Genomic DNA, 12,875 nt, shown 5'->3' on the forward strand with positions numbered 1-12,875 from the left:
TCTTTCCTTTAGCTTTTTGAACCCCAACATTGCAGCTCCAATCTTCCCATCTTTCACAGCCTTCAAGGCAAGTGTACATCATTTCAGATTTTAATAATTTTTCTAATGCTTTAGATGTCAGTGTTTGGAGCTAATGGGAATTGTGCTGTTTGTTTTGCATGGATTTGGGATCCTTGGACAGCATTATTATGTGCATCTGTCAAATAATCTTTACCCTTTTATCTGCTAAGGCATTCTGCAGATATATAGTATTTATGGATTTGCAAAACTGGGACAGGCTTGAAGTGAAATATTAAATCATCTCTGTCCAACCTGAATTTTTTTCTTGTAATTATGCATCGATAAATTTTGTTCTTTCGTGTAAAGGTATTTTGTTTATGTTTCAATATTCAGTTCAGTTTGATGCGACTTCTATATCTTTTTTGGGTTCAATCTTGAGTTTTTGGTTGCATAGGAGTTGATGGGAAAGTTTGGAAACGCACACATATATTTACATAAATTAGTTGTTTAAAATTAAATTAACGTTCTTAGTAGATTTCAGGTTTATTTGAAACTGAAAGGATTGAGAGAGGCTTTCCATAACCTCAAATAAAGACACTGGGGATATTTTTTTTTTTCTGAGATAGCTACGCTTCTCTGAAGGTTCCAATAGTTGGTAAATGATGTCTTTAAATTCAGAGATTTAAGGATGTAATCTTTTAAACGGGAAGTTTATGCAGGAAATTTGGGTCTGCTTTTTATATAAGATGTTCAAGGTTTGGCTTCTGATTTTGTGCTTTTGCTATCAAGTAGTCCTTTTATTGTTTTTGTGCAGGGTACGTGGGTTTTGGCATGACACTTAATATCTGTAGTCTCAAGCATACGAAGCTTCATTTCATTTTATCACAACGATAGAGTTCTCTGCGCACAGTTCGCAGCCTGTGGTAGCTTTGCATGGGGTCTTGGGAAACATACTTTTAGCTTGTCGTCTTGATGGCTCTCTGACAGATAATTTCATTTGAATTGGTTTCATTTTCTTGAAATAAGGTAGTTATGGAGGAATCGCGTTGGTATATTTTCTTATTTTAGTCTTTGCATTTAATATTGGATAGCAACTTGATGGGCACTTTTTCTTGAGAAGGCAGGTTATTATTTGTAGCTATAGTAGTTCAATAACTCTAAGATTATATTTAGTTTGATCAATTTTACTTAACAAGCCTAATTGTTTGCTACAATGTATTGTCAGAAGGAATAATGTTATCTTATAAATAGATATATAATAATAATAAATTTATTTGGGAACAAAGCTGAGAAGTTTATATATGGATAAAAAGATAGACTTAATAGACGCAAGCCAATAGTTTTTTATCTTGAAATAGTGACCAATATCACAGATAAGGAAAACAGCTCGAGAGCATTATGATGTCTCAAATTGAGCACCTTTAAACGGGAAAAAGTAGTTCAATGTATTTTTAATTACTGCTACTTACAAAAACAATTAAAAAATCTAAATAAAAAATTTGGCTTAGAATCGTAAACTGTCATAAATGGTATTGCCATGACAGACATGGAGAGGGATGTTAAGTAAAATCAACAACTTTAGAAGAATGACTCACTAATTGCTCAGTAAAATTTGAACTAACTATATATGTCATGATTATCACTTAGACTATATAAAGGATGTATAATATGACAATAATTTATTTATGAAGTGTTAAAAGAGGCAATTATACTATTCTTATAAAGAATATTTTGATAGGTAAGAAAATGTATAAGATGAGACTGCTAATGAAGTATTACTTTTCATTGCTTACTTTATAGAACATTGTTAATGCCCCAGGAGAGGAAGCCGTCAGCATTAGTATGTAGTTTGCATGAAGGCTTTAATTGATTTCAAAACAAGATACTCCCTCCGTTCAAAAATATAAAGCATTTTTAATTGAATCTCACCCGTAATAAAATAATTACTTACTTTTTAACTAACCCTATCTTTTCATATTCACTTCTATTAAATACCCTAAAATAAATATAAAGTCATTATTAATAGGAGGACTTTAAAAAAAAAGGCAATAATTATACCTCAAAAGATTAAAAATACTCTGCATTTTTGAACATCCAACCCCTTAAAAAATGTTTTTATATTTTTTAACAAAGGGAGTATTTAACTACTATTTAAGTCTTTTTTAGGACATCACATGGGGAATAAATGTTAAGAAAACAGTAGAAGTTTTTATTAAAAAGTTTGATAATAAGTATAGAATATCATAATGACATCCCTTTGACATAAATATATTGCCTAATCAATCTTTATTGGACAATGTCACTCTTGTATATTTTTTTACTTGAAAAGGAAGGTGCCATTGTATTAAAAAATATATTACGAAAAATAAACTCAATAATCATATTATAAGCTTTAAAACATGTTGGAAAAAATAATATGAATAATGTCTTAATTACTTCCACAATTTTTTTGGTTTGAGATTACATCCACTATTTTCATATTAGTTTTATCAAATAATTGGCATGATCAGTCCATTATATTTTAAAGTTTTATGGAAATGTATGAAAATTAATTATACAAATTTAAATAAAGTATACACACTGAATATTATTAATATCTAAATAGTTAAGCCTTCATGTGCAACGCACGGGATAGTCAAGGCTAGTTTTCATCAAAATTATTTCCACCATACTAAATGAGGCATTAATAACTTTATTTTTTTAAATAAAAATATGAACTTTTAAAATATCTTTCATTTAATATATTAAAAAGATGGAGAGATGGAAATTAAATAAAGAGAGTAAGATTGATATTAAAATAAGCCTATTTAATAAAACCCTTAATATTTTCAAAATGTCTTATATTTAGATCTTGTAACACCAAATCTCTCCAAAAATATTTTATGATTTGGGGTGGAAGGAGTACGAAATTGAGAACCTGTTAAAATTTTATTTTATTTTATTATTTTAATATTTATTTATATTAATATGTGTGTGTGAATGCTAAATTTTTTATAATTTTTAATATTTTAAGAAAATGAAATGAAAACTTTGAATACGGCCGTTCAAATTCTAATGATTTAGATTTTATTTCAGAGATTAACATACAACATCCATTGAATTGGACCGAGTAGTTTAATTCATTAGGTGATAAGCCATATTAAATATTAATAAATATATATTATTAAAAATCAATGGACTTGTGCCTAGTGAAAGAGTTTAGTCATTTAAGGAGTGAAATAAAGAAAGATAATTTTGAAATAAGATTGATTAATGAATTACTTCCTTTGGTCCTTATTGTAGGATTTAAACCGTTTCACATATCTTTAAAAAAATTAGTTTTTAATATCATAAACAAATGAGGTGTACTTTTATTTTTACCTATAGTTTTAAATAATGATACAACTACATTGGATATTTTTATGCTAATAAAAAAGAGATTAAATTAAAAAATGGTTTAATTATTACAAATTATCTTATATTTTAGACAGAAAATTACTTTTAGAAGTATTCTATAAATAGGACTAGAGAAAGTATTATTTTATTAAAATATCTTATATTACCCAATATTAAAACACTCAAGAAAAATCTTACAACGGGGGAGAGATTAAAAAATTGAAAAAAGATGTAAAATTGTAAATTATGTGGTACATATCTAAGAGTTCCATGCAATACAAAGATCCCATGCCCGATTACAAATGACAATAATTAATTTGGCATTAAAAAGAAATGCACAATATACTTATACCATGCAGATGTAACCACAAGAAATATGCATAATGTGAGGATCTTTTTAATTAATAGGTCATCTGTAAATATTTTTATTTGTATTTTTTGAATCTAAATACATCTTTTTAACCAGAAATCCAACTTTTTTAAAAAAAAAATTCATGATATGAGTGATGAATGATGATCTACTTTAGAAGATGAAAATTTAAAAAGGAGAGTGAATATGTTGGAAAGCACACCAACGCATGAAGAAGAAAATCAAACCTTTAGTAAACTGTATAATTAAAATGGTCACAAAAATAATTTTGAAAAATGCTATTCTAAGAATCAAATTATTTAAATAATACAGTTCTAACCTTATATAATTTTTTTTATTAATTGAATGTTCTTTCTGATTTTCTTATAAATTTCGTAAATTAGTGGACAGACATTCTATTGTTTTGGGTCAATATAAATTTTTTCCATTTAAAATTAATTTCAGTGATAAGAATGAAGTGAATTGTAAGCAAGGTTATTAAACTTGCAATTATTTTTTTCGCCAAAATTAAACTCATGAATTTAAACTTGCATACAAAGGGGTGGACTCATAACCTAGACTTTTTTTGGTGAAAAATAATTTAGCTTCCTTGATATTCAATACAAATAAAATATATTGGAACTATGCATCATCATTCATCAATATGGTCTTGAATCAATTAATTCTTTTTTTTTTAAACTTCACTTTTGATATTTCATCTAGGGAGAATTGTATTCAATGACTTTAATTTATAAATTCATTTTTAATAAAAAAAATACTCACCTTTGATTTTAAACAGTATTATTTTTAGTTTTGGGGAGACAATATTATAATAAGATCCTTTTGTATCATGGATAGTTGGATACTATCAAAATAAATGCTTCGGTTTATATTTTATATTTCATTTATTTTTTCTAAAAATTTTCATTTTACTAAATTTCAAGATACAGTACTTTTAACCATATCTTTGTCTGAAAGGCAAAGGAGGAAATATATTCAAACCAATTTAAGTCAGCTCGGAATTTGGAAGGTTATTGCTTATTAGCACAACGGCTACGATTGATTAAGTGTGTCACATCCTCATGCACCTTCATGGACTCACCCACTGCGATGTTGCCACGTGTCCTACAGAGCCAAAATGCTCTATCGCGCACCAAAAAGTCACGTACACTTAACCGCCTGAAGCGAAGAATTAAACGGTATCATCACATCCTTTCAACGATTCCTTTTAATCTCTAACATTGCTTAAACTTTCCTAATTTGTAATTTTTCTTGAATGTTTATCCTTTTCTTTCTGGGAAGCAAATCATTCGCTGGATCATTTGCTTTCTTCGTCGAGTTTCTGCACTTCTGTTTGGATGCAAAGAAAACACTAGAAAGTTTCTGATCACTATCGAAAAGTATCTCCCTCTCTTTCCCCTCCTTTCATTTTATATACTTACAGTTTCTTCTTAATTATATCTCTTGGTTTCTTCTAAATGCTAAAAGAGGAAATTAAAACCATGTGACATTTAATTAAATTAAAGCTTAAATAATTGTCTGTTTAGTGCTTTTGGGATGGTAACAAATAACAGAATTTGAAATCTGAAATTTCGCCTGTGTGTTAGAAACAAAACAAGTGTCAAATTTTAATGTTCGCAGTGAAGTTTTTATTTGGATTACTTGTGTTCCAAAGAATAACTGAAAAGCAATAATCACTTCCTATCTCTTCTATGTTACCTGGGGCTATATATAGTCTCAAAATAGTTTCTTCTCCTCTCTCAATCTTGTATATACCGTTGTTAATATAATCTAAATTTCTATTACTGTCAAATTTCGCTGTCCTGAGACCTAAGATGTGTCTTTAAATATAATTGGCTATTTATTGAGTACAAGTTCCCTTTGTTTGTTCGTTTTGTGTGGAGAGTTTTCTAAGTGTTTGTTTATTTGTCTCTATTATATAATAATAAATCAAACGCCATAAAATGTATAAAATTGAAGTTCAATAGTGTCAAACACGTGTTGAACATGAAGACGACTCTTGCTTTGGATTGATTATTTGGTTTACTGTGTAAATTATTGTAACTGGGAAAAAGTTGAGTTTAATGACATGTGAATCATTGCATGCGTGTTTTTAAGAATTATATATGTTTGTCTTTGTCTCTAGTGCTGCGTCCGCATGTGTAGTATATATCTGGGTCCTTGAGTGCAATATTCCCTTTTATTTTGAAAATGTGCAGTAACAGTTTTCCAGCATGCATGTCCAGAAAACTGCCCAAGGAGTGCGTGGGGTGTAGGATAACTGAGGGTATTCCTCTGAATCCAAAGCAAATCACTTTCTCTCTTCTCTTCTCTTTCATGTTTCGTGCATTCCTTGTAAACCAGAGATCGAATTCTTTTAACAACGTTGGTAGAAGAGCAACTCATCATGCCATATGCCTTTCTTTATCTCATAGATGGAAACATAAAAAGCTACTTCTCGAATTTTCTTACTTGGGACCTTTGTTTTATGCGCAAGGGAGCAAGCATGCATGCCCGTTAGTAGGCGCTTGCGCTTCAATACAGTTAAAATTTATTTAATGGTTAGTTTTTTATGTTATGTTTATAAATATATTGATGATGCGAATTACTTTAGAATTGTAAGAGACTTTTAAGTTTGAAATGCTTGGCACTGGTGATTCTTATTTAGAGTACAGTGAAATGAAATTATGTACGGTGTACGAACATGTGTTAAGAAAATCCTTATTCTATATGAAGACTACAAAATATACATGACAATGACTTAATATATATTTTTTTTTAGAGTAAGTCTTACAGATATGCTTAAACATTTTATTTTTTTTAGTTTTCAGAGTTTTGCCTATCCATATACCTTTTTTTTTTTTTTTTTGGTTCTCTTGACGTACGGTTGAGCCAAACCTATATTGTGAAGTTTTCCATGTGATCGCATAGATTTTCCCCCTTTTATAGTTCCATGTTTTATGTGGTGCATAATAAATAGTTTTGCCGCTTCTGGTAGGACAATACATGAGTAAATAATGTAATTAAAATCATATCTTAAATTCTACAATATTTAGAAGATTTTCATTTTACGTATGCTTTATGCAAGAATACTTGAAAATGTCATGTTTAGAGAGCAATGGTTTGAAGGGTAGTGGACATGGTCATATTTGGCTCCAATCCTTCAACAAAGTTACAAAGTTATGTTCTTAACATTGCCTCATTTTGGCTGAATATGGAAACATGGCTCATGAATAGCACGTTTTAATATAGATTTTAACTTTTATATTGATGATATTGAACTCTGCCCAATTTTCTTCACATTCCAGATTGGACAACAAAAAAATTTAGGTAATAACTGGAAATAACAAGATGCATAGAAGGTTTCGAAGGTTGGACTCTCGTGTGACATCAAAAACATCATATGCTAGTGATATGAAGAGCTCAAATAAAGCAAAAGCTGCTAAAGTTTTTGGATGTGAAAGAGAAAAAGAAACAGCAGGCAAGGATATCTTGAACAAACTGAGGAGAGTAGATTTGGCAGAGCAAGAATGGGTCGATAAGATTCCAGACTGTCCAGTTTTCTGCCCATCAGAACAGGAGTTTGAGGATCCCTTAGTTTATCTGCAGAAGATTGTTCACGAGTCACAAAAATATGGTATATCTGATCAAGTCATATTTCATTTTGCTTTATTATTCTAAGCTCTTAAATATGTTCATGAACTGGCTTTTAGTAGTTAATACTTTGTTTTTCATTATATTAAAGCTAAATAGCATAAAAATTCCTTGAAATTTGAGCCATGTGCTGCAAATAACTCTCATGACCTTTAAAATTTAATAAAGAATCTTCCCAAATTTCCAAATTTGAGCAGATAGCCCGCCATTAATTAACCTTCTATGTTACTAATGAAGCATGATACATCATTAATCATGTAAAGATAAATTCTTTGGATTATTAGTAATGATTACTCTAAACTTTAAATCATGTGCAGATAAAACTGTCATGTTATATTCCATTAGTGAATAATAGACAAATTAATATAATAGAGTTACTTATATAATTTTTAAAAGTTTTGGGAGATTCATGATTAAGTTTTAAAGGCAAGGGAAGTTATCTGCGTATAACCTAAATTTCAAGGAGTTATGTATAATTTAGTCTTATTTTAATGTTCATGAAGACTTTTCCATAACAACAGAACATACTGGCCCCTGCTTGTGCAATGTCATTGATTATTTAGATGCAAATGACCATGAACATTTTCATTTAACCATGCATGAATTTTCATTCTCACAACACTCATAGAACAAATACTTTCTGCATACTACTAATGATAAGGTTTCGTTTTAAATATTTCAGGAATATGCAAAATTGTTTCTCCTATAAATGCCTCTATTCCAGCTGCTGTTGTCCTAATGAAAGAGATAGAAAATTTCAAGTTTGAAACTATTGTACAACCTCTTCAGTTTTCTGAATGGAATGAGGACAATGAAACAATCTATTCCCTCAGAGGCAGGTGAGAGAATTTATTATGACTATGATTCAAATGATATTGTTCAATTGCTGACTGATATCAATTGACATTGCTCAAATGCTGATTGATATTGTTTCCATCAGAAAATACACTTATCGTGATTTCGAGACTTTGGCGAACAAGGCCTTTCTCAGTCGGTTTTACAGTTCAGGAAGTCTTCCTTCTCCGTATGTGGAAAAGTTATTCTGGCATGAGATGGAGCATGGAGAGATAGGAACAGTTGAGTATGGAGTCAATGTTGAAGGGAGTGCTTTTTCATGTGATCCTGATGACAAGCTTGGGAAAAGCAAATGGAATTTGAAGGTGGTTTTTGAGATCTTATTCATCTTATTTTGTTCTCTTTCTCTCTCTCTACACAGACACACACGCTTTCTGTTAATTGTTGAGAAATTCAGGTTGTCCATAGTTCCTCAAATTTAATCCATAAATTGCCACCTGCGTTGCCATTTTTTACTGTTTGTACCCCATCAGTTTATTGTGATATGAAGAAAAAACTTACATTTTCATTGATCTCAGAATTTCTCCAGGCTGCAGAAATCCACATTGCGGTTCATTGACAGAGAAATTCCAGTGAGAAAGCAATGTCTAATACCTTGTCTCAATTCAATTGTTAACACTGTTTTCTGACTGATTATTCTAATCATCATGTAAACTTTTTTTTCCCCGGTAGGGAATAACTGATCCCATGCTTTATATTGGAATGCTATTCAGCATGTTTGCATGGCATGTAGAAGATCACTATTTATACAGGTAATTATCAAAACTATTACTCTGGTTTTCAGGTTCATCTGCTATTTTTCCGGTACTTCTCTCAGCCCTGATTTTATGTACTTTAATCTTTTGCAGCATTAACTATCATCACTCAGGAGCAAATAAAACTTGGTATGGTGTTCCCAGCTATGCAGCCTCTCAATTCGAAGAGGTCACCTCAGATCATGTGTTCCACAATAAGATTTTATCAAAGCATGATGGAGAGGCTGGTGCCTTCCAAGCTCTTGCTCATAAAACAACCATGTTTTCTCCAAATGTCTTGATTCAACATGGTGTTCCAGTTTACAAGGTCTTGCAGAAGCCTGGAGAGTTTGTCATCACCTTTCCCAGAGCATATCATGCTGGATTTAGTCATGGTAATCTATCTATCTATCTTTCTTTCTGTGCATTAACAAGTTTGACTCTCTAAAGTTAAAGTGTCTCTGAAGTGAGAGAGATAATGACATAAGAGGTGAGAATATGTATGAAGTTAATCCTACATCATGCAAGCATGCATGCACTTGCCTTTTTTTTTTTTTTTTTTTGTCTCTGCAGACACACGGGTATATAGTTTTCAATAGATACATAATTTCATATTTACTGGTTTGGATTCTTCTTGGTTCAGGATTTAACTGTGGAGAAGCAGTAAACTTTGCAGTGAGTGATTGGTTTCCATTTGGGGCTGAAGCTACAAGGCGATATGCACATCTTGGAAAGATGCCTATTATTCCCTTTGAGGAACTTCTTTGTAATGAAGCAATGCTGATTTACAAGGCCCCAAATTTCAGAGGCTCAAGTGACAAATTTGATTTGCAATCTGACCATGCTACTAAACTGTCTTTTATGCAGCTTATGCAATTTTACTACGGAGCTCTTTCAAGACTGGAAATTTCAAGCGAGTTTTTAAGTTCTTCAAATTCCCTAGGTACTGTGGTATGCAGCCTCTGCAGTAGAGACTGTTATGTGGCTTTCTTTCTCTGCAAGAACTGCTATACTCATCCCATTTGTCTTTTCCACGGTAAGATATCATTGTTACCATTTTCTGAATCGTCATTTTAGTTGCTCTCACTACAGATGAGCAAGTTTAAGCTCTGAGCTTAAAACTGTATTAAGCTAATAGATATAAGAGGTTACAACAAAAAAGTTCAGGCTCTGAGCTTTAAAGTACTCTGTCTTCATTTAAACCCAAAGGGATTTTATCTGAATGTTGTATTATAACCCTTCACGTAATAGTTTAAGCATTTAAATTAAAGTGTAATTGCACTCTTGCATGCAGATGATTCAAGATCTATTTATTGCGTTTTGATTTGAATCAAATTATTTCCTTATCTTTTGTTCCTCTCTTATTTTGCCATACAGAAATTGAGACTCAGACTTGTTTATGCGGTAGACCGTGCACACTTTTCAAGAGAGATGAAATGTTGGCACTGATAGATGCTGCCACAAGTTTTGAACTGGAAAAAGACATCATGTTGGAATTCCAGAGAAATAGTGGAGTAAATGTACTGTCAAAGACATTCTTTTATATTGATCAAGAAAGCATTCGAGATAATAAGGTCTGTACTCTTTAATAAGTTAAAACATAAAGTTCTTTCCAATTTCTTATTTGGATCCTCTAAAGTTCAATGATATGGAGTTAGAAATGTTAAACATTGTATCAACAAAGATTAGTCTAATTAGTAAGGACTTTGCCCAGAACTCATAAGGTCATAAGATCAAATCTTGCTATTGATATGAAGATCTTATTGGTAGGTAATTTGTAAGTCTCTTTATAAACATTCTTTGAGCTTAGAGGCATGCTCTTTTGCCCTCGTCATAGTGAGTCTCGAGATCCAATTCACCTAAACTTTATTACATATATATATATATATATGTATGTATATATGTATATATGTATGTATGTATGTATGCAAAGAAATGTTAAAAATTACACTGGTAGTGTGTGTGTGCAGTGTATGTACTCTATGTTCAACCTTATCAACTCTAAAAGATTCATCCTCATTATTCTAGACTTGGATTCTGTCTAGATGGACCTGGAGTCCAGGTGGAGAGATAAAGAGAGAAGGGTATGCAGGTCATGCCTCACCAAAACTTCTCTCACTCTTTCTCTCTTCACCTGGACCCTCCTACTCTTGGAAAGAATACTTTCCATATTGTACTAATTGGTTCTAACTCATGAGTAAATGAAACATGAAATGTTGTAAGAATTTTAGCAACCTTTGCAATAAATTACATTCATCATTCTTACCTGTTTGTTTCTGATTGACTTTCTCTACCTATTCTTCCGTAGATTGAACCAATTTAAAAATCTCATCAACATAACTTCCTTGCCTCATCTTGTTTCTAATTTTTTGTGTTTTTTGAATTTGAAAATGCAAAGCAGAACAATCTTTACCATGAAGAAAGAATTACCGGTGGAACTGTTTCTTCTATGGAGAGAGCATCAAGTTCAAAAATAAGAGAAGAGGACTCTATTGAGCTCAACTTGGAATATAATAAGGAGCTAGTGCTGAAAATTTGTGGAAAGAGAGGGCCACCAACAATGATAGATGAGAAGGGAGCTCAAATGAAGTCTAAATTACAAAGAAAATATTCAAATTTTACACAAATTACTCAAACAGAATCTTCCTCAGCTTAAATCCACCATCATTTTCATAAGGTGACATTGATTCCTACACTGACCTTTCTTGAAGTGAAGAAAAATATAGACACATGATCATGGGCCTTACTTTTGTGCGATCCATATGTCAAAAACGAGACTCACTATTATTTCTCTCTCTACTTCAGAAAATTTTAGGATCCTCTCACCTCACTGAGCACATGATCATGTGTTACATTTTTGTGGGGCTCACATGTCATAAACAAAACTCGTTATTATGTATCTCTCTTTCTCCTTAATTTAGAAAACTTGAAGATCCTCACACTTCAATGAATCTATATTATTCAAATGAACCCTATCAATGCTTACTTTCTAAAATGGGACAGATTTTGAATATATGCAGGTATTGTGTGGTTGACACTGGACAGAAATTGAAGCAGATAGCTTCTCTTTTCTTTCATTTATAAATACACTTTAGATAGAATTATAGGATTAGCAAGGACAATTAGGAAGCGTGGTATATACAGTATTAGTTTAAAAGTGTATTGTTTCTGTAACGTTGTGGGAAATAAACATTATGTAACGATTCAATCTCATTGTATTATTTCTGGAACTTTGTGGAGAATAAACAATGTTATGTAATGTCCCTCTAGCCCCACTGTTATTGTAGCTTTTATGTCAAATTTAAGTTTAATTCGTTTAATAGTTTTATAATTATCCCTCCATCTCATTACATGACAATTTGATATAAAATTTATCAATAAAACATAGCAATAACACTTTGGGTTAAGATACAGTTTTGTACTTACACTATTCTTAGAGGAGTAATGTTACCCCTAAATAATTCATCGTAGCAGTGTTGCCCATAAACTAATTAAATTAGAGCAATGTTGGTCCCACCGTTTAAATGTAAGTTACTGTAGCTTGTGAGACCCACTTTTCATGAGTTAAAATGCAACTTTGCTCCTAAATTATTCTCAAAGGAGCAATGTTGCCCTTACCATTTAAAAATCATAAAATTAAATAAAATAAAATTATAATAATATTAAATAAAAATAATTATTAAATGTATATAATAAATATAAGAAAAAAATTATAGTATGTTAATAAAATGTTATAAATTAATAATATTATTAATTATAATTTTATAACTTGTCAAATATAAGTAGATCTTGATGAAATTAGATATACCTAGACTTAAAAGTATCCATATTTATACCTATAATTATCGACCGAAGCTGTCATTAATGATTCGATTTGGATCAAAAAACTATTTTCATGATTGAGCTAA

General features: G+C 31.0%; 1 protein-coding gene across 1 annotated transcript; it reads left to right on the forward strand.

Moving 5' to 3' along the window:
* Nucleotides 1-7,075: 7,075 nt before the first annotated feature.
* On the forward strand, nucleotides 7,076-12,084 carry LOC129313895 (lysine-specific demethylase JMJ13-like). Its single transcript, XM_054957289.1, has 10 exons — nucleotides 7,076-7,361; nucleotides 8,061-8,217; nucleotides 8,319-8,538; nucleotides 8,752-8,805; nucleotides 8,906-8,985; nucleotides 9,082-9,362; nucleotides 9,611-10,003; nucleotides 10,345-10,541; nucleotides 11,369-11,644; nucleotides 11,988-12,084. The coding sequence occupies exons 1-9, from the start codon at nucleotides 7,076-7,078 to the stop codon at nucleotides 11,621-11,623; spliced, it is 1,923 nt and encodes a 640-aa protein (XP_054813264.1). The 3' UTR covers nucleotides 11,624-11,644; nucleotides 11,988-12,084.
* Nucleotides 12,085-12,875: the final 791 nt, after the last annotated feature.

Source organism: Prosopis cineraria, unplaced genomic scaffold, assembly GCF_029017545.1.
Source record: "Prosopis cineraria cultivar Desert tree isolate PC_DT_omini unplaced genomic scaffold, ASM2901754v1 PC6, whole genome shotgun sequence".
NCBI classification, from domain to species: domain Eukaryota; kingdom Viridiplantae; phylum Streptophyta; class Magnoliopsida; order Fabales; family Fabaceae; genus Prosopis; species Prosopis cineraria.

What these genes read in the sequence shown, in the direction of transcription:
- LOC129313895 (XM_054957289.1), top strand. Translation starts at nt 7,076, where the DNA reads ATGCATAGAAGGTTTCGAAGGTTGGACTCTCGTGTGACATCAAAAACA. An exon ending in TCATTGACAGAGAAATTCCA is followed by an intron (nt 8,806 to 8,905) that starts GTGAGAAAGCAA and finishes TTTCCCCGGTAG; the next exon opens with GGAATAACTGATCCCATGCT. An exon ending in AAAGCATTCGAGATAATAAG is followed by an intron (nt 10,542 to 11,368) that starts GTCTGTACTCTT and finishes AATGCAAAGCAG; the next exon opens with AACAATCTTTACCATGAAGA.